Raw genomic sequence first — 22,654 nt, forward strand, 5'->3', positions numbered from 1 at the left:
TGTCTTTGACCTATAAGCTACTGTTTGTACATTTAATAGTTTTATGATACTAGTTAAAACGAAGTTGTTCGTTCCTAACGACACTCGAAACTTGATGGGTACAATTTGTACGCTTAAGATAGATAAAAATACAGAAACAAACAGATAGATGATACAGACAAGGAAAAAAGGTAAAGAAAACACTTAAATACAATAATATAATCAAACAACCTATGATTTCTACTAGACCAGGGTAACATCATAGACACAACTTTGATCTGTTTGGTCCATTATTTAAAATCATCAGAGGAAGGCCATCCTGGCCCAGACGTTTGTGAACGTTAAAACATCTATTTATCACTTACTATTTATTAATGATATAAGATCCCCCCGATTTAGATCAGTCAGTTATCTTATTGCCCTCATATCTCAGGTCATAACAACAAATTAAACACAATATAACCGTAGTTGTTATTTCGTCAGTTGAATATAACGCGAGGAACGACATCTAACGGTCATTTGCTAAACCTTTTTCAAAAAGTGAGTTACAAGAATATATTGTCAGCTGATAGAAGACAAAAAAGACAAATAAAAATGATTTCAAACTACTCGCAATATTTTCTCATCTTCATAAATAAATCACAGATAATTATTAACAACTATGAAATACTTTTCTACTATGAACAGGTTGAGTGTAAGAAAGCCCAACCGAAGGAAGTAATGATACCCAACAACGTAGTGCGCAGTAGAGGCGCTGGTCGAGGGGCTTACGGTGAGTTTGGTACGAGATTATACGGCATTATTTATTTCTAGTTAATACACTGTTATACAAAGTTGCTACAAACAATAGCGAATACGTTTAGCAAAAGTAGGATTTTTTTAAGCTGTGAATTTAAAATTAATATATTTTTATAGCTATTTCAGATAAAATTATTGTAAATACAGTTGTGGCTTGAGAACTTGGTTTGGAAACAGTATTTCTTACGGTTATTTTTAGCTTTTTTATGGTAAATATTCTTTAGAGTAATTTCAATGCCAGCTTTAACATACTCTCTACACATGTCTGTTTCATATCCTCTTCTGAAATAAACCTTTATGTCTATTTCAAACTCTGTTCCAAAACAAAACTTTGCTTCTTTGCCACTTTGCCATATCCTTTCCAATACAAAACTTTGTGTATATTCCATATACTATTCCAACATAAAACTCTTTGTTTATTTCATACCTTATTCCAAAACTTTTGGTCAGTTGTTTGAAAATGTCACTAATATTCAAGACGAAGGAATAAAACCAATAATGCACCTCATCATCAAGTTTGTAATTATTGTAAAGAAATTGTTCAGCTTTTAGTGCTTAGCTTCAATAAGTGTTGAATTCAATTTGCAATTGATGGACAAGCCACAGCCATTGTTTCTTTAACATCTTTATATATACATATATAACTTGATATCACGTGTATCGCTGTTATATTGGAGAATTGCGCATATTAAAGATATAATACTTAATTGTTATTATCCTATTCTGGAAATATTCTGAGCTGGGAATCATTAGTGGTAACTTAAACTAAATTATCTATTCTGGAGAGTAATGACGTATAATGACGTAAACCAATTACGCGAGTCTCAGTAAATTCCGAGTATACATTACGTAGTCCTTATAGGATGACAAGGTACTCGTTTCTGATTAGCTCATCCACTTGTTTCGTCGAACTAGTGGTGATTATGCAAACAGATAAGCCGTGTTTATACTTTATTGTTTCAACGTTTACCTAAACATGGTCCCTAATCTATCAGCTTTATAAAATGTTGTTTTAATGACATGGATTTGTTTAAGAGAACAGTGTATTAACTATTTCTACTAAAGGTTCTTTCGTTACATTACCACTGCGTATAAACTGACTCGACGCCCACTTGGCGTTACGATAACATCTTGACAAAACTAAACACGTGTTTACAGAGTCTGGAATGTTCACTATTAGATGAATCAACATCCTACGGACAAATATCGTATACTATATCTATATAAAAATATAAAATCTTTCTCACGGTATTGTTTTACTGAACGTATATAACATTTTCGCCATCTTTCTTTTATACATACGTACGTAATCAGTGTTTTAAGACGTTCGTATAATTCTCTCACCTTTCATTTTCGAATGTATGCATTGTTCTTTAAACTGTTCATGTAACTTCGCCAGTTTTCTTTTACGAATATTTATACAATTGTTTAAAATATTTATTCAACAAAGTCGTTTTTTTTGGTATATATTAATTCTAATGAAATTCATCGAACTGCGCCACCTTCATTTTTTGAATGTGTTATTAACTAAAATGTATGACTTCGCCATTTCTTTCCGAATGTATTATTGTTTAAAGTGCTTATGTAATTTCGCCAACTTTCTTTTTTCGAATATATGTACAATTGTTTAAAATGTTAATACGATTCCGCCACCTATATTTTGGAATGTACAATTGTTTAAAATGTTAATTTATGATTCTGCTACCTTTTTCTTCAGAATGATTGTAAAACATGCTCATGTATTTCAGATCTCGTTTGGCCTCTCGGTGCATTAACGGAAGGTATGTATTTCTTTTAGTTTTTTAACGTCCTTTACTCAACGAACTACTCAATTGTTACGAAACTTTGAAAGACATTGTTTGATCTCATAAAAACATTATTTAGTTGAAAAGCATGTAACACACGTTTCTATTCCACAGCATGTAAAATGACGAAATAACTTGCTATGTTAATTTCTATCCACCCAGATATTCCTACTTGCATATAACATGCGTATTATATCTTAATTGTACTTGAGGTTTATTTACAAGGTACGCAAATTAAGTATTGAAGTTTTCAAAACACTGATCAACACAAAGTTAACAATATCATTCAGTTTGTGGCTAAATAAAAAGTGGATATGGAAACTAGTGATGAGAAAACGTACCTTTTGTATTTTTGTACGCAGGCTGGAATCGCGTCGCGAAGTGGCTTGTCTTCGTTAACAGATACATCACGCGCCCGTCTCGTGCTCTGTAATAACTATGTCTAGGTTTACCAACGTGTTCGGCTCGCAGAAATAGATAGAATGATAATCGACTATGCTTTATTCGTCAAACCCTCGGCGAATTTAGAATTTATAAAACGATTTGTATGTGTGCAGTATCACACGCACAGTAATTTTACGCGTTCTAAAATTGCAAACTATGTTAATAATTTTTTGTACAGTGAAGCGTAGTAGTGGGTATTACCATGAAAAGAAGGTGTGATCGAGTTGTAAGCCACGTTTTGTGGTTGTTTGTTCTTTCACGTCAGGCGTGTACAAAAAACAACACAACAAACGTCTGTTTTTAATAGTTTTGTGTATAAATGTGTGTGTTTTGTTTTATCTTTGCAATTCAAATTGTAACAATGTTTCGGTCAAACAAGTAGCTGCCATTATGGAACGTGTTTACTGACAAAGATTGTTTTCACACTTGGTGTGACAGAAGTGTTAACTTTTGTCAATACTTTCTTCACCTTTTGTTATTTTCTTTTCCAGTAGGATTTCCGGCTTACGGCTATGGACGTGGAGGTTACGCCGGCTATCCAAGTTTCGGCTATCCGTTCGCAGGTATGAACTTAAATATGCAACAGATCTGTATTCCGTGCCCTTTGGATCACGTGAGTGTCTACAATTTGCACGCGATGCAGCTATGACGGTCAACAGCCCAGCCTCGTCCTCTCCGTCGTACTTGCTCCCCAGGTTGCTCTGACTGTACCCTAGCTTGCGCTGTCTCGGCAGTGTTCAGACTAGTGACGTAAGCGTCTTCGGGTAACATTCGGTTCTGGTCAGCATCAGTTCGGTTTTATTTTATAATCAGACGATCGCCAAAATGGGGAGTGCATTAAGTCCACCACAGTGATATATTTTGTTGTAAAAGAAAATCGGGGAAAAAAGCCCATGTTTTTTTTACAATTGCAATAATGTATTTTTATTTGTTTGTGTTATTCCCATGACATTTTGTGCCAAAGTTTCCGCTAAACCCAACCTCGGAGGCTCCTTTATCTTTATCTCTCAGGTGAAAGAAACACAAAGAATCTATGTTTACACCCTAACGGTTGTTGTTTTGTCAAATGTTCACGCTGTACAAGAATTCCATAAATGAACAAGTTATATTTTACAAAAACAAGCTCAAGATGTGGTCGGTAGATCCAGAAATCTTTAAGATAGGCTTATCTAGCAGAGGGAATGGTTGAAATTAAAGTTTGCACTCGGAGAGTAATGACATAAATAGATCTAATAAGCCAATTGTATTCAGCTTAGGGCTCGGAGAGGTCATTGCGGCATATTGTAAACTAGATTCTTAGAAGAAGAAAAAACGTTTTTTATTAGACTGTTAGAATTACCTGTCTCTGTCTTATGTCCTTGGAATAAGAACGAAACTGTTTAGGTGTGTAATCCAGTGTTTCATATATAGTTTAGGGACATTTTTGCGGCTTAGGCCTACCTGTCTTGAAAAGGGTTTTACAGTTATTGCATTGGAGATCTAGGTCTATAGGTTAGATAGAATACTGAGTGGTTACGAGACTCTACTTTAGTTTATGGTCTATCTTTTTTTTTTTTAATTAGACTAGTTAACTTTGTACTCTTCCACTCTTAATAACACTAAAAACTTATCTAGTGAAGGAAAACTAAGCATAGAAAGATGGTTAGCTTAGGTATTTCCAGATCTCTCAACAAGGGAGAGCCTCGAGTCTGGTGAATAAACCAGTTAATCTATAAGGATGGCTTTTATCGCAGAAGGAAATGTGAAATTTTGAATTTTTTTTATATTGTGAATTTGGATTTTAATGACCTGAATTTTGATGGAATTGTTTTAATTGTATAAATAAATTATTTCAAATGTTACACTCAAAGTTTTTCTCATCCATTCTACATTACGATAAGTTGATAAAAATTTCACTCAATATATTATGCCAGAACACTGAACAACAAACTAATCACTACACAGCTGTCCGAACAACACTTTGTGAGCGTCTTAAAAAGCACTTTTAAATATTAGTTAACAGTTTGATTGAAACTATTCGTAGCCTAATCTAAAACCTTTCGTATCTTTAAGTGTTTTTAACTTCTCTGGTGGTGTCTATAAAATTAACGTTATTTGTAATTTTCCTTTTGCTAACTATAAAACGCTAACTCTAGAAGTAGCACGTGTTTCCTAGGCAAATTATATATTCTGGTGTTATCTCTGTGTGTATTTTGCTAAGTTAGAATAAGGTTTTTGAGCCTGCAGAGTGTAGCTAACATTGTGTTCTCTATATAAAACGAAAATTATATATATATTATAATATCAGTAGGGTTTCTAATGGTTATATCAAGCCATAACAAGTGTTAACAATCTTATACTAAGTTTGAGTAGGTGTGAGACAGTATTATCGGAGTCGTCAGCCTAACCATTAGTATCTCTAACCCTGATAAGTTAATAATCTTATACTAAGTTTGAGTAGGTGTGAGACAGTATTATCGGAGTCGTCAGCCTAACCAATAGTATCTCTAACCCTGATAAGTTAATAATCTTATACTAAGTTTGAGTAGGTGTGAGACAGTATTATCGGAGTCGTCAGCCTAACCAATAGTATCTCTAATTTTATACTAAGTTTGAGCAGGTGTGAAACATTAGTATTTAAGTCTAACTAGTAGCACCTATAACCTCAAGGAAGGCTAACTATTTTTTTATTAAATATGAGTAGAGTATGTAACCTTTCTACCGATCTCACTCGTCTAACCTAGATACCTCTAACCCTAAAGAAGGTTAACTATTCAATATCAAGAAGTGTCATCTGTCTAACTTTTGTTGTTTGTGTTTTGTTTTGTTTTTTAAGCGCAAAGCTGCACATGGGCTATCTGCGCTAGCCGTCTCTAATTTAGCGGTGCAAGACTAGAGGGAAGGCAGCTAGCTAGTCGTCACCACCCTGCTATTTTACCAATTTATTGCTATTTATTGGACTGCTATTTTACCAATAAACAGTTGGATTAACTGTAACTTTATAAAATCCACGGCTGAAAGGACGAAATTGTTTGGTGTGACGGGGATTCGAACACGCGACCTTCAAATTTCGAGTGAAGCGCCCTAACCACCTGGCCATGCCAAGCCTGTTTCTTTTTACCTTCAAAGAACGGTTTGTTAGCTTTTCCTTCTAACTGATCCTTCTAACTTATTTTTCCTGTAATTTCTAACGTGGTAGTTCACTGACTGACATGTTTTCTTTACGGGCGTGGAATCTCCTGTTATTAGAGGTTGCTAAAGTCGTAATTCACTAAGTGCAGTAAATACAGCTATCCTGTTTTCTAACCTACCTAAGTCGCTTTTATCATAACATACTTTTATGTCTAAGTTTTTGTTGTTTTATTTTGTTATTGTTGATCGTTATCCTAGGTTACTTTCGGTACATTTTATAAACTAATGAACACAGAGATATCGGATGTAACGTTTTTGAAAATTAGTCGATTTTAACCTGTGGTTATAACTACAAAATCCCCACTCCTTGCATAGAAGGTAATTGGACCCTCTATATTTATTTCCCTATCACAGTAATTACGATTCTGGTTAATTCGGACACTTTTTGGGCTTCATCCATCCGCAGTTATTAGGCATGCATAGACCACTGACTTTAACCCAACTTTATTATCCTGTTTGTGGTATAATTATCGAAAACACCGTATGGTAAATGACATTAACATCCAACGACATGAACTTTGACTGAATCCGTGATTTTTAATCTTTCGTATTATTATGAAAAATAAATTAATTTTAAGACCAATAATAAGAATTGGGAAAGCGTGATATTATATCACCAACTAACACATAAATGTAATGTATTTAAGATTAGGGAAAGTGTAATGTAACGTAATGTAACATTATCGCCTACTCTGTTATTTTCCTGGACATTATGTTTTAATCTTCTATTAGCTTTACCTCGTTATGACGATTATTACAGTTATCATATAAATTTATTTACTCACTATAAACGGATAATTGTTAGATTTTTTTTCAGACCTAATGCAAAGTATCTGTGATTTCAGCCCCTCAGTGACTCGCCGGTAAATTGTAAAGGCTTGTAACGCTGAAGACAGGGCTTCGATACTCGGCGTGAGCACAGCACAGAAAGTCCATTGTGTAGCTTTGTGCCTACCAACATACAAACTGTGGCTCCAAGTACTAATTTAAACTTTAAAGTCATATATTATTATTTTAAGACCAGTTCTGTCCAGATTTTCTTCTACACACGTAAACAAAATATACATTAACTATTTAAACAAGAGGCATCCAAGTAAAATGTTATATATTACTCAGGTTCAAACAGAGAGAAAGAGAACACGTTATATTTAAAGTTCCAGTGTTTGTTAAAACAATTTCAAACCACTAAAAAGAGCAAATCCGCACATGACACGCGATCAGAACAATGCCTTTACAAAAACAATAGTTACCAACAATTTAATTATGTATTAACGAATGTTTAATTTCACGCTGTTTGGAATACTGATTACTTTCAAACTTGAGTATCTAGAGATCTAAAACCGCTATAGGATCCCAACCAAGATCTTTTCTAAGCTATAAGTTGATTTACTGAATCCTCTGGAATTTTTTCTTTTTTAATACGCTCTTAAACAGCTTTTATTGTTCAGCAATTGAATCCTTAAAAAACAATTCGGATACGACTTGCACCCTTGTCCACTCGTGACTGAAGTGGACTACTCGGAAACGATGTGCACTGTTTGTGATCTACAAAGCGTTTCTTTGTTTATAATAAAAGAAGTTGCTTTTTGATCGTAAATAAATAATAAGGTTCGAAGTAGAGTTTCTCAGTTCTCGAAATGAATCCTAGAATTTGAACACGTGTTGATTTCATAACTAAGTCTGCCCGAAGTTCAGAGTTTCGAGTGCCCTCACCAAAGTGCATAACTTAACAGAATTTATATTACGAAACTTGTTTACGGTAAAAAGCTTTTTTTTTTCCTTCTTTTGTAACACGAGTTTAGTAGAATTCGCAAACAGTTACAAATGAGATGATGTCAGCCTATCATTGTTACAAAGTAACTCAGTACTTGTAGTTCATTGTCCTTTAAAAAAAAAAAAAAAACATGTATAAATGACCTGTCATCACAGACGTGTAGAACGGGTGAAATAGTAAGAGTCTATTGTCACAGCTACAAGAAACGAATGAAATATAAACGTCGTTTCGCCACAATCAGAAATCAGAAACGCCTTTTGTTTTAATAACATTGAATGTACGACACAAGAACGACCTTTCATCTTATCTAAGAAGAATAGACGAAGTAGCCGTAATCTATCATCACAATTATAAAGAGTGAGTGACACATAAGCTACCGTTCATCATAACCACAATCGGAGATGATGTTGTGTTATAACAGCATCTAAAGTGTCATACATAAAGATTTGTCGCCAGAATTAAGAACACATATGTATATAGCATTACTGATTTACCATCAAGATCACTTACGAAAATGAATGACAACTATTTCGTCAAAATGAGTATATGTCTCACATTTTAGGGATCATTTTTAACTATGGAAAATAAGTGACACAACACCAATCTTTAGTTACAATCACAAAAATGTACGACATAGTAATGAACGCTACACATAATGTGAAGCAGTAAGAACATTTTGTCATTGTTACAGGCAATCTATGTCGAAGTGTCGCCACAACTACAAATAATATGACACGGGTAACAACATTTTGTGATTGTTACAGGCAATCTATGTCGAAGTGTCGCCACAACTATAAATAATATGACACGGGTAATAACATTTTGCCATTGTTACAGGCAATCTATGTCGAAGTGTCGCCACAACTACAAATAATATGATACAGTAACGACATTTTGTCATTGTTACAGGCAATCTATGTCGAAGTGTCGCCACAACTACAAATAATATGACACAGCAACAACATTTTGTCATTGTTACAAGCAATCTATGTCGAAGTATCGCCACAACTACAAATAATATAACACAGTAACAACATTTTGTTATTGTTATAGGCAATCTATGTCGAAGTATCGCCACACAACAAAAATAATGTGACACATTACAATACAAGAAGTAAAAGTTGATAAAAGTGACAGTTTAAACTTCGAAAGGTGACAAAACATTAGAAACGAATAGGCCTAACATTTTGATATAACATTTTCGTCATTCATCATTTTTCGATGTTATACAACACTTAAATATTAATTATGTTTACACGACGTTTCTCACAGTAGCTTATACATAATTTTCTCTACAAAAGCTATTGTGAAGATTACACCAAATTTCAGACTTAACAGGAGTTATTTCCTGCAGTCAAAACTTCAGTTAATGAAAAATAAAATGTCATTATTTTATCCATAACACCTCGTTATTCTAGCACGTGTAGTTAGATTACTATTATTAAAATGTAGCTGTAGATTCGTTTTGAGCTTTAGCGATCCAACTGGTACTTACCGCTATGCCTTCAGCAGCTATAGTTAAATTCGTAGCTATAAGATCTCAACCTTTGACCTACCATCTAGCACTTACTCCCATGTTAGGCCTACCTACTAACGCTTTTTTAGATATTTTGAGGCATGCAGTTAGTGGTATAAGAGTATAGTGTACATTAGTTACTTATGCTTAACCATGACAACTTGACACTTAGAATCCATGCAGCCTACGTATCTATTTTAGGAGTGGTGGCCCGTGATCTGACCTGTCCTTGCTCTGCTTAGTGTTCTTCCTTTACCAAGAATGTGCAGAACCTAAACCTTTCAAGCTGATATATGTCTAGCATAGAACGTACTCTACCGCCCATAGAACGTAGCAACGCCACAGTTTCCCACTGGTGCTTAGCTTCCGAAAGTCTTCTGATAGTACCGTTTCAACAGAGTTACAACTGTTGATACGCTAGATTGATGTATTTTAAAGAAATTTATGTAGATCGTTCCTCATTAAAATAGTTGGTCAAAATAAGCTCTGTCCTCAAAAATTAGATTCATTGTTGTTAAGTTTCTCTTTTAATAACTTGCTGTGGTGGAGTCATCGGTGGAAATTCAGGAAGGGAGCTTTTTTAAAAATAACCCAATTAGATATCTTTCCTCGCTTCAAGATTCATTTATTACATACCCCTTTAAAAATAGCCTAATGGATATCTTCCGTCCCTTCAAGATTTGGTTATTACACCCCAAAAAGCTGCTCTACTCAGAAGTATCACCCCACTTCAAAATTCATTAAGATAAATTTCTTTAAAACAGTTTTTGAAGAAAATATTCAAGTTTTCTAACAGTTGAGTCATGTATGACTAGAAACGTTCTGCAGCCAATTCTATTCTTACTGAGTAACTGAAGATGGCGTTTTCAAAATTACCCTAAATATTTGTTGCGGTATTCATGATAATTTAATATTCAATATTATTTACAAAGATAATTCAACGCTATACCCATTCCTTTGATAAAATTCTCCAAGGAAACATTTTTCTTTGAAATAATGGGTTGTCATTCGTTACTGTTTTTTCTTACGTAGCACAACAGCAAGTGAGTGTGTCATTCCTCCGTCAATTGTCCCTGGTACTAATAATAACTGATACATCAGTGTCGTGGGAACTATAAATAATCTGAAACGTTGATTTTACTCATATCTGTAATCAACAAAATAGTCCCTATTTTCTTTGCGCGAAAATTTTCATAACTTTAGTCGGCAAATCCTTTTTTACTTTTCCTAAATCTTTGGTTTCTTCTTTGAACTGATTAATTTGATTCTGACTTTTCCTTTATCTCTCTCTCTCTTTCATTCTTTTGTTGTGAATCTCATTCTGTTATAAATTCTTTATCTTTAGTTTGTGGGGATTGTTGTCTGTTTCATTTATTATATCAGTTGGTAAGTTGCTTTTCCACTGCTTGACTTCTCGGTTCTTTGTAGGACATATCTTTCAACTCTGTGGCCCGCGTTTATTGTCTCACTAGGCGTCTTCGTATGTTCGTAAACTACCTCTACTCTGCTAAGCTTATTCTCTATCCACCCTATTGTTTATTAAATTTATTTGAGTTATTTTAATACAATTTTTTCCTGTTCTTATTCCACTTACTATTTAACCAATCTTATTGTAGCTATCTACTTATATAGATCTAGTTCGGTTGTTTTACTGACCTACACCTAACTCCAAACCTTTTCAATCTTATTCTTATATCCTCTCGTTTTTTTCCTAACACTGTGTCTCACTCTTGACACTATTATTACTTTCTTTAGTTATGTTTGATTGGCTAACCTAATTTTACCTGTTTGTTTCAATAACTATGGGTCGTTTTGATTATTTTTTTAGTTTTCTTTATCCGACTATCGTGGTGATCCTCCTTCAATACTAATAATGTTCTCTGATGCATCCGCCCAGTATCTTTATTTCTACGTGTGAATTTTCTTCATTATTTTAGATCTTTTACCCCACCTGGCGGAATAGCAACATTCAACTTACCTGTTTGTTGTTATTCTTCACCCAGTTTATAATTTAATATCTGCAACGTTACAGATATTAAAAAACCGACAAAACTTGCTGGCTTAATCGTATATTTAGATCCTCTTTGACCGCTATTATCACTAGATTAGTTCTAAATTAGATCAATTATGTCTTTAAAAGCTTCTTAGAAAACTATATATCCTCGTAGAGCTCTTGCCATAATAAAAACCTTTTTTTCAACTGTTACCATTTTATAACCATATAGATCATTAACCTTTAGGACTCTTAGAACTCATTTTCAGCTTTCAGTTATATTTAGAATTTTCCTAATATTTACCTTTTAATGTCCTAAATTAGTTGTATTTACCTTATTGTCAATCTTTTCTTTCATTGTATCAATAGACTTGTTAGATCCCATACATATTTATTATATCTAAATCCTGGTTAGTTTTGCATCCAAACAATGTTGGTTTCTTTTCTGTTGTCATGTGCATGATCCAGCTACTTAAGTCTCTTGTACACCAAAGGTTTGTTTATGTATTTCACCAATAAGAATCAAAGGTGCTTTGCATGTAGTAAATACTCTTTGTCGTCTTTCTTTCTTTGTTCTTTCTCTGTGAAAAGAGAGAGAAAACTACATTTGCTCCATAGAGCTATACTTTTAGTTATTTCTTTTTCCCTATCCAAATAACATTCCTGGTCCTGTGCCCTGTGACATACCTGTTTCCAACAGCTGTCATTGGCTGCTCGAAGCAAACCACAAGAGGGGGCTGAACAGTTTTCTGTAATACCATTTTAATTGCAACAATTAAAGGTTCGCCTTTCTTAATGAGCCACGGTATTGTTAAGATCAGGGTTGCAATGGACTAGGATTGTTGAAACGTTCGAGTCTACGTGTGGTGCAGGTGTACTTCGACTTCCCAAAGATTGACGTGGATCCAGTTCAAGTAAGTACCTAGCTTATGTATGTGACAGTCAATTCTGTTTTGTTTCGTTCGGTTGTTTGTTTGTTTGCTGTTTTCTTCTACACCTTTTCCTCCTGTTAGCCTGTGTGTCGTTCAACATTTCATAGTATACTAAGTATTGCATGACTTGCTTGGTCCTTGCCTGTTGCCACGAGGTTTTGGAAAATGTGGGGAGAGTCGCCTCCAGCTGTCTGGTTTTAGATTTAGTTTGGCTTTACTTTTCACACTGGTTCCATTGTTCATTTTGCATCGTTAGAGTTACTACGTGGAACCTTCATAGTCTATGATTGTTTAGCCAAAGTAGAAAAAAATATCAGAGAATTTGTTGTTTCAACCTTCTAAAGTCATATACAATAAAATGTGTTACCTCTTCTTCTAAATAAGACCCTCTCCTCCCCACATTTTCTTCAGGCTTTCCTGGCTTCAGTTATCTTCCCACTCCGGCTACGGCAGAGCGACCCCCAACAACTTACTATGGTGAGCCATTTTCTACAGCTCCGGTTACTAACGTCACGCGACCTGAACACTCTTCCATAACTATTACCAACACCTCAGTTCACAGGGAGCATTACGTACAGCATCGACCTACAGGTAAGTAGTTAGGAGATACACCTCGTGAAACATCGACCCACAGGTATGTAGTTAAGAGATGCACCTCGTGAAACATCGATCTACAGGTAAGAAGTAGGGAGAAGCACCTCGTGAAACATCGACCTATAGGTAGGAAGTAAGGAGAAGCACCTCGTGAAACATCGACCTACAGGTAAGTACTTAGGTGATACACCTTGTGAAACATCGACCTACAGGTAAGTACTTAAGTGATACACCTCGTGAAGCATCGACCAACAGGTAAGTAATTAGGAGATACACCTCGTGAAGCGTCGACCTACAGGTAGGTATTTAGGTAACATACCCTGTGAAGCATCGACTTACAGGTAAGTAGTTAGGTAACACACCTCGTGAAACATCAACCCACAGGTAAGTTGTTAGGTGATACACCTCGTGAAACATCGCCCTACAGGTAAGTATTTAGGTAACACATCTCGTGAAGCATCGACCATCAGGTAAGTAATTAGGAGATACACCTCGTGAAGCGTCTACCTACAGGTAAATATTTAGGAGATACACCTCCTGAGGCATCGATCTACAGATAAGTACATAAGGTGATGCACCTCGCGAAGCATCGACCAACAGGTAAGTTGTTAGGAGATACACCTTTTTAGACCTAGACTTACAGGTAAATAGTTAGGAGATACACCTCGTGAAACATCGACCCACAGGTAAGTAGTTAGGTGGTACACCTTGTGAGGCATCGACCAACAAATGAATAGTTGGGAGATACACCTCGTGAAGCATCGACTTACAGGTAAGTACTTAGGTGATACACCTCGTAAAACATCGACTTACAGGTAAGTATTTAGGTAAAATAATTCGTGAAGCATCGACCTACAGGTAAGTAGTTAGGTAACACACCTCCTGAGGCATCGACTTATAGGTAAGTAGGTAGGAGATACATCTCGTGAAACATCGACCCACAGGTAAGTAGTTAGGAGATACACCTCCTGAGGCATCGACTTATTGGTAAGTAGGTAGGAGATACATCTCGTGAAACATCGACTCACAGGTAAGTAGTTAGGAGATACACCTCCTGAGGCATCGACTTATTGGTAAGTAGGTAGGAGATACATCTCGTGAAACATCGACCCACAGGTAAGTAGTTAGGAGATACACCTCCTGAGGCATCGATCTACAGACAAGTACATAAGGTGATGCACTTCGCGAAGCATCGACCAACAGGTAAGTTGTTAGGAGATACATCTTTTTAGACCTAGACTTACAGGTAAATAGTTAGGAGATACATCTCGTGCAACATCGACCCACAAGTAAGTAGTTAGGTGGTACACCTTGTGAAACATCGACCCACAGGTAAGTAGTTAGGTGGTACACCTTGTGAGGCATCGACCAATAAATGAGTAGTTGGGAGATACACCTCGTGAAGCATCGACTTACAAGTAAGTACTTAGGTGATACACCTTTTTAGACCTAGACTTACAGGTAAATAGTTAGGAGATACACCTCGTGCAACATCGACCCACAAGTAAGTAGTTAGGTGGTACACCTTGTGAAACATCGACCAACAGGTAAGTTGTTAGGTACAATAATTCGTGAAGCATCGACCTACAGGTAAGTAGTTAGGTAACACACCTCCTGAGGCATCGACTTACAGGCAAGTAATTAGGAGATACATCTCGTGAAACATCGACCCACAGGTAAGTAGTTAGGTGATACACCTCGTGAAACATCGACCTACAGGTAGGTACTTAGGTGATACACCTTGTGAAACATCGACCTACAGGTAAGTACTTAGGTGATACACCTCGTAAAGCATCGACCAACAGGTAAGTAGTTAGGAGATACACTTCGTGAAGCGTCGACTTACATGTAAGTAGTTAGGAGATACACCTCGTGAAACATCGACCCACAGGTAAGTAGTTAGGTGATACACCTCGTGAAACATCGATTAATAGGTAAGCAGTTAGGTGATATTACTCCAATTAAAGAATCAATCGAACACTGCAGTGGATCTTACACTAAGATACGATAGCACTAATCTCTCATATACTGATAACATGAAAGTAAAATAGCAGAAACTAATGAAGCAAGATTACCATTCGCTGTTTTTGAAGAAAAGTTACTTTTGAAGTGAGTTTTTATGATGAATATAGTGATATACCACTATTCTTGTCAGTTGTTTCAACAACACCTAACACAATAAATCAGTGGAGCATTTCGCACACGCTGACTAAGTCAGTAGAATCCCTGTGACATCATTAAGGGTATGTCTGGTCCAAAGAGAATCGGGGACGGCGTCTCCAAATTGGCCGAGAAGACGCATAAACTTGAACACGTCCCTGATACCAGTTATTCTAGTATAACTAAGCATTTAAAACAGATATAATATACCGAAGGTCAAAAATCAGTTTTCTTTAAGACAGGTAGTTGTGTTATTATTTTGAAAACTGGTTTTTAAGCGACAAAATTTAATTAAATTCTTATGAAATTTATCGATGAATTTTATTAAACTTCTTTATAAACAGTGAAGTAAATAGTACTATATACTGGGAGGGGTCATTTCATCTTACCTTCATTCGCTCAACATCTGAGAAAATTAAGAATACCACAATCCATGTGGTCTCTCTGGCGTCTTTGATATCAGATGCATTAAATATATCCGAAAAATATTGTCAAATCTTATATAGTTAATTAATTTCTAAATTTGACCAGAAATATGAGAATCGAAGGTATAATTTTAAGGCATAACATTTTTTTAGATTCGTTTAGACTGAGAAGGTTATTAACATTTTCTGTAAAACTGACTTTGTAGCATTTATTCACAAACATTCAGGTGGCACTCATCAAAGACAACGTAATTGTACCGCATAGAAACCTTTAACTGATTGGTCGTGACTTTGATGTGCTTACACTTTAATTAAAGTTTATTATTCTATAACCAGTGGGTGAATGCGATAAAATCAATAGAGATTACCGAGTGAAAAATGATACGTCATGAAGTACATTTACAATAGCTGGAGATGTACTAGAAAAACGGCTAACCTAAATCATAAGTAACATATACATTTTTGTTTTGTTTTTGCTATCTAACTTTTCTTACTCTACTGATATTAAACTCCTTTTAGTAGCGTTATGAACAAACTATACCGTTTTAAACCATATTTCGAAGCAGTTATAAAGGTAAGACCATGCAATTACCATAACTTAGGAAAGTTAGATTTTTTTTCGTAGACTACCTACAACGCCTTTCTTAGATTTGATAAATAAAGCAACGCTAACCGCGTGAGTTTCTTGGATCAGCCCTATAAAAGCCAGTGTGTTTGTCTAGTTGTGTATTCCAGACACTGAACTCTTTGTTTTTTGTTTGTCTTAATTTACGATGTGATTTGACTTTAGCAGTGCTACTGTATTGAGTCTTTGTAGTTTTTAAAAAGAACTGTATTATAATTTACGTCATAAAAGCTGCTTTATTAATTACTTTAGTGGTATAGCAACGTCCTTACCAATAAATAATTGGTAATGGGTACTACTTTAATACGATATTGCACTAAACTTAATGTAAGTGCCTTGAGTCTGAGCTTAAAATTTAACACATTACCCCTTGTTAGTATGAATCAAGCTGTCCGGGAACCGAGTTTGAGTAATCTGGTTTTATCTCCCTCTAATGGTAACAAAAACCTTTGAATATCTGTTCTTGTTCACTAGGTGTGCTCATATAGATTCAGATACTGTTTATTCTAAGGGTTTTTGCTTGAAAAAAATAAGTACTCTCTAACTGAAATCATGTGACGTCAGTTGAAGTGTTTAAATGTTTGATCAATAGCAATATTCGAATCCCCGTTACACCAAACATGTTCGCCCTTTTAGCCATGGAGGTGTTATAATGTGACTAACTGCCTTCCCTCTAGTTTTACTCTGCTAAATTAAGGAGGGCTAGCATAGACAGCCCTCGTGTAGCTTTGCGTGAAATTTAAAAACAAACAAAAAAAACAAACCAGATCTAGTGACGTTTTCTAAGTTGGGGTGGGGGCGGTAGCGGGGAGGCGTATCAGTAATAATATTCTCGTCTTTCTACTCAACAAAAAAATGATACAGGTATTTTAAGTGTATAATATACCTATTTTGTTATATTGCGTTAATTAGCTAAATGCTTTAGTTTGCCACCATTTTCAGTCTACTTCACAACCAATTATGCAATGTTATCTTCACATTATCTTCTTCATTTCACGACAAACAATTCGGTTTGTGTTCGTACTCAAGCTTAATCACTTTGTTTGTTTTTTCTAAAAGTCTGATACTGAATGTGTCATTAAGTCTAATATTTCGTACATTGGTGTGATTGAAGAAAAATATTTCACCACGGGCAAGGAGTTGAATCCAGGTCGTCAATGTAGAAATAGTTTGATAGCTGTAATACAATAAGTAGCAGATAATTACTACTGTATATTTTCTTTGTTTGTAATTAAGCACAAAGCTATACAATGGGCTATTTGTGTTATGCCCATCACGGGTATCGAAATCTGGTTTTTAGCGTTGTAAGTCCGAAGACATGCCGCTCTTCACAATCTAACCATTCTGCATACATCTCAATATTTATGCGATTTTTTTTACTACAAAGAAGTGTCTGTCAGCCATAACGATAACCTTATATTAGTGTCCAAGTCCAGAATAGCACCCAGTTCCTATTTTAGTGTTCAACCAGTTATTACTAACCATTCAGTAATCATATTTGTTCGAAATGCCAGCTGTGACTTGTGCCGATGTTTTGTTTTGTTTTTTTCAGAATGTACAGGAACTTATAACGCATGATTTAAACGGCTTTCTGTTTTTGTTTGCAGTGGATTTAAACGGGCAGCAAACCTCGCCTCCTCTACTAACCCAAGCTCTCTCAGGTACTAAAAATATATATATTCATTTAATTCAAAAATAAAAAGTTATTAGATCAAGAATTTTCCCAGCGCAATTCTATTTGCGATTGGCGGGAAAATATTTTATTCGGAAATGTCTTCATGTAACGAAATCTTTACTTTTTCTTGTTCCTGAGCAGAAAGTGTTATTTCCCAATTGCTTATGTCTAAAGTAAATGGAAAAGACTTATTTTTCTCTTCAAACTTTGCTTTTGTGACCTGGGAACGTATAACGAAAACATGATGGGAGACTATATTTGGAAGCTGATACGTGAAAGTTATTTACATTACAGTCGCAAATCTCGAAAAACTACTCACTTCTAAACATTTTTGTATATAGTTAGAATGCATACATGTAACTCTTGATTCATATGTTGTCTTATTCAAATCTTATTTAAATGAAAATGTGGAAATTTGCCCGTTTTTAAATTGCAAATAGGCTAATTTCTAAATTTCATTATCCAGGTCACAAAAGCAAAGTTTGAAGGGAATAATGGCCATTTTCTGTGCTTTTACAACATAAGTAATTTAGAAATAACACATACTATCCAGAAACAAAATTTGTGTTACATAGTGTAATAAGAGGTAGTTCTTAAGGAAACCTAAAACATCATTAATATCGAATTTAAGATTACTTATCTTACGTAGCGAAGATATTGTAAAAGTTATGGATGTAGAAGCTTGAATTATTAACAAGTAAAGTGTAGTATATAACATTAACAAATGGGGAACTCAATGAAAATTTAATAAGTGTTTTCTTCCACAGTAATCAACAACTATGGCTCTCAAGGATTCGCCCCGCCCACTTCACCAGCCAATAACCGTGGATGGCCTGCTACCAACAGTCCAGGCCCTATTGACCTCTACAGTTCCAGTCAGGACACAGTGGGTTATGTTCAGGCTACTAGCCCGCAGCCCTCGGGCTTTCCACATATTGCTGTAAGTAGGGTAGGTATTGCCCTCAGTAACAGTTGTTTGACACGTTCATTGTTATCAACTTCCGTTAGCAACGGATGCTGTGATAATTTTGTTTATTTTTTCTGTATTCTTGGAGTATTCTAAATCATGACATGACTTAGCGAAAAATCGACGAACAGTTTGACGTTATAGTGTTATTTCATTCAAACTATTCCAATAATTAGCAGTTGAAACTGAATTTCGCATTGTAATATTGATGTTTGTTTTTTGAATTTCGTGCAAATCTGCACTAGGGCTATCACTAGAGAAAGCAGCTAGTCATCACCACCCACCGCCAAATCTTGGGCTACTCTTTTACCAACGAATAGTGGGATTGACCGTCACATTATACACCCCCACGGCTGGGAGGGCGAGCATGTTTAGCGCGACGCGGGCGCGAACCCGCGACCCTCGGATTACGAGTCGCACGCCTTACGCGCTTGGCCATGCCGGGCCGTCTTCCACAATCTGTTAAGTAACTCCTCACTGAAGCTAGGCAGTAAGGGTTATGTGTTGCCTCATTTTCAACACCTGGTGATTAGTTTACAAATTGATTTTATTACTTCATCTGTTTCACTCTTCTTTATGGCAGAATCAGATTACACGGAACTTAAAACCACGCCAGTATAGATGTATTTTGATTAAAATTTTTTTGGATTTATTGCGATTTGTCAACGTAAAAATGAATAAAGAATTGCGTTATTACACTCTCTTTGAAACACAAAGAACGTACAAGAACACCTGCACTTCCAGTTAGGCTTAGCACTCGGGCTTTCTTTACTTCGTTGTTACATCATTACAGAGGCCTGGCATGGCCCAGCGCGTTAAGGCGTGCGCTTCGTAATCTGAGGGTCGCGGGTTCGCGCCCGAGTCGCGCCAAACATGCTCGCCCTCCCAGCCGTGGGGGCGTTATAATGTGACGATCAATCCCACTATTCGTTGGTAAAAGAGTAGCTCAAGAGTTGGCGGTGAGTGGTGATGACTAGCTGCCTTCCCACTAGTCTTACACTGCTAAATTAGGGACGGCTAGCACAGATAGCCCTCGAGTAGCTTTGTGTGAAATTCCAAAACAAACAAACAAATACATCATTACATTTGATGTACATATTTGCGACCTGTAGCGTCTGTTCAAGTGTTCGCCTGTCTTCCGTTTGAAAAGCTGTGCACGCAGACAAAGCTCTACATTCACTTTTGAAATGACGTGATAACAGGCATGAATAATGTTGATACCACATTTTATTTTTCAAGCAGGATATTCTACACTAAAATGTTAGAAATTAATCACACTATCATTCAAATTTTAAACTGTGACGTCACTTGAATAATAAAAATGTAGATATACCGTACGTTATTGTTGAGTGACCCTTAGCGTGACTGATATACTCACCAATAACCTTTTCTGGTGGGCGGTGTAAGTAGCTCAGAGTTTTGACTCTGAGTGAAACCAACAATACAACACAATTAACCTTTCTGAAGTCCTTGATATAATATAAATTCATAGATTAAACTTTTCTTGTCACTGGGGACGGGTACTTTTGCTTGTAGGTTATAATACTAAATATATTAACCTACACTAAATAACGTATCATATTATGTGATTAATTGACATGTTAGCTCCCGTTGGTCTCTACCCTTTTCCATGGACAAGAAAACCTATTTTATAGCTAACAATATTCTAGTGATAGTAAATGGTAAAACAGTTTTCATTGTTTTTTTTGTTTTACAAGTCTCTAGCCTTAGTTGGTTTTCAATGTGGTGGGCGCATCACAGATAACTTATTGTGTAGCTGTGAGCTTAACAGTGACCAGATTTAATGTGTATAACGTAAACAAATGTTAAAATATTACTAGTCCTTTCACTCGATTTCTAATATATGTGTATACTTTTGTGTTTATTATTGCAGGGTCCACTGATAGCAGCAGCTTTTACAAATGGCTACCACTGAATTAGAACAACAAGGGGGCGCAACGAACTGGTGTGGTAAGGTGACGTTTTAATAAATATATCCACAACTATCATAAGTTATAAATTATTCGATCCTCTTAGCGGCTCCATATTTTCCCGTGTATTTAAATATATAAATATATATAATCAAAAAAACTTTTTATAACCACAAATGACAACCTATACAAACGTGAAGAATTAGACGGCGAACTAAACATTTACAACAACAAAAAAGTTTTAAAAATCAACTAAAGGACAATAATAACCAACTCATGTAATATTATATTTGTGCACATCTGTAACCCTAGGTACACGGATTGATATAATTAGAAGAAGCACGTGAAAGACGGACATAGCAGGAACAACGAACAAACTTATCACTTTGATATGAAAAAAGGCCCATAAATATAAAGAAACAAACAGTGACGGGAAGTTGAAAAATCAACTTGTGTTAAATAACCTTTCTATCTAGAGTTATGATGAATATCATTCGATGATTTTTCATAATGTTGTGATAACCGTAACCCCCTGAAATACGGAAACTTTGACCCCATTCCCTCGCCGTTCCTCTTAAACTAAATAAACTGTAAATATCAGAATATCTTTAATGTTATAACACAAACATTAAATATTTTTTTGCATAGAATATACAAACGTTACTGGCAATGAAAATATTTTTCTTACTCTAATAATATAGTTACTTATAAAAAGTTTTTCTTTCTCCCTAGTGAAATAGTAGACAGGCTTAGGAAGAACTGAAGACACTGTAAGACATGATGAGTGACATGGTTAGTGTTGACTTGGCCAGGTTCTGACTGTCGTTTTTACATTCTCTAGACACGACAAGATAGCTCTTACCACTTCCATCGATGTGGGGGGGGGGGTTACTTGATCGAGTTTGTCGTGGAAATATAAAGTACGGTCAATAATTAAGACACGGGGTGTTTTTATTTCCTTCGTTTAGTGAGAGATAAAATATGTATATAAATTACAATGAATAAACGTGACGAAATTTGGTAAAACGAAACGTAGGTTGTTGGCTGTAGGAAATTAGTTTTTGAATATCAATAGCAAATTCTTTGCTATTTGGGAAAACCATACAAATGCCTTTTCCAACACTAAATATTTGAGCACTCGAATCATTAAGATATGTTTTATTATGTTAAGACAGGGATATCCTTTGTACCTAATGCCACTGAAAAACAATGGAATATGAGTTAGTTTGAGGGCCCAGAAATAACCAGAAAAAAGACCTGAAATAATTGTTCACTAGTTGTGATAATCAAAGTGCGGTTTATTTCAATAGGTGAAAATCCACTAGCACATAAGTCAACAACAGGTAAAAATCTTCTAACACATAGGTTAGGAGCAAAAGCCGTCCACGTGCCCCAAACAACATTATGCAACATAGTCAAGAAGAATCTTTCACTGGAAATTTGTTTCCACAACATTTCCATTCCAAACAAAGACATGCTGGACAAAACGCAGCGCCCAAGGATTTCTGTAGGATAGGAATTTTGAAACGGGCTATGAAAAAACCTTCATTTCATGCAATAGATGGGTCATAGAAAGAAAGCATGGAGAAAGGGTATGCTTTGTACATGACAGCTTTACAACGGGGTTTTTTGCAATAGAAACTGTGCTGTGGAGCTATCATCAAATAAAGAATGACTGGACAAGGTGAGGACCCAAGATGGTTTTAATACAGCATACTCAACCTCTGTATGTTTAAGGGTATACAGGTGACCTTAGCTATTAAGATCAATGTTGAAAAAACCATGACTGATAAGTCTGAAACCATCAACCCAGGTTGCTGTGTTACTACAGTCTAAAAAAGGCAACCAATAAAAATCACAAAAAC

The 22,654-nt window shown here is 35.6% G+C and overlaps 1 protein-coding gene across 19 annotated transcripts in view; it reads left to right on the top strand.

Moving 5' to 3' along the window:
* LOC143253396 (RNA-binding protein Musashi homolog Rbp6-like) overlaps nucleotides 1-22,654 on the top strand; it is a 283,959-nt gene that overhangs the window by 246,572 nt on the left and 14,733 nt on the right. For 3 of the 19 annotated variants that reach the window (XR_013029557.1, XR_013029558.1, XM_076507209.1), the window contains exons 9-15: nucleotides 667-760; nucleotides 2,526-2,558; nucleotides 3,518-3,589; nucleotides 12,824-13,003; nucleotides 17,824-17,877; nucleotides 18,659-18,840; nucleotides 20,753-20,829. Coding sequence is in view for 16 of the 19 variants with exons in the window: in XM_076507209.1 (XP_076363324.1) it covers nucleotides 667-760; nucleotides 2,526-2,558; nucleotides 3,518-3,589; nucleotides 12,824-13,003; nucleotides 17,824-17,877; nucleotides 18,659-18,840; nucleotides 20,753-20,794 (657 nt within the window). In the remaining 3 variants the exon portion in view is untranslated. Of the gene's footprint in view, nucleotides 1-666; nucleotides 761-2,525; nucleotides 2,559-3,517; nucleotides 3,590-12,823; nucleotides 13,004-17,823; nucleotides 17,878-18,658; nucleotides 18,841-20,752; nucleotides 20,830-21,521; nucleotides 21,746-22,654 lie in introns of those variants that run through there. The other 16 variants (XR_013029559.1, XM_076507214.1, XM_076507215.1 and 13 more) reach the window with 15 other exon arrangements.

This window comes from Tachypleus tridentatus, chromosome 6 (genome assembly GCF_004210375.1).
Source record: "Tachypleus tridentatus isolate NWPU-2018 chromosome 6, ASM421037v1, whole genome shotgun sequence".
Lineage (NCBI taxonomy): Eukaryota > Metazoa > Arthropoda > Merostomata > Xiphosura > Limulidae > Tachypleus > Tachypleus tridentatus.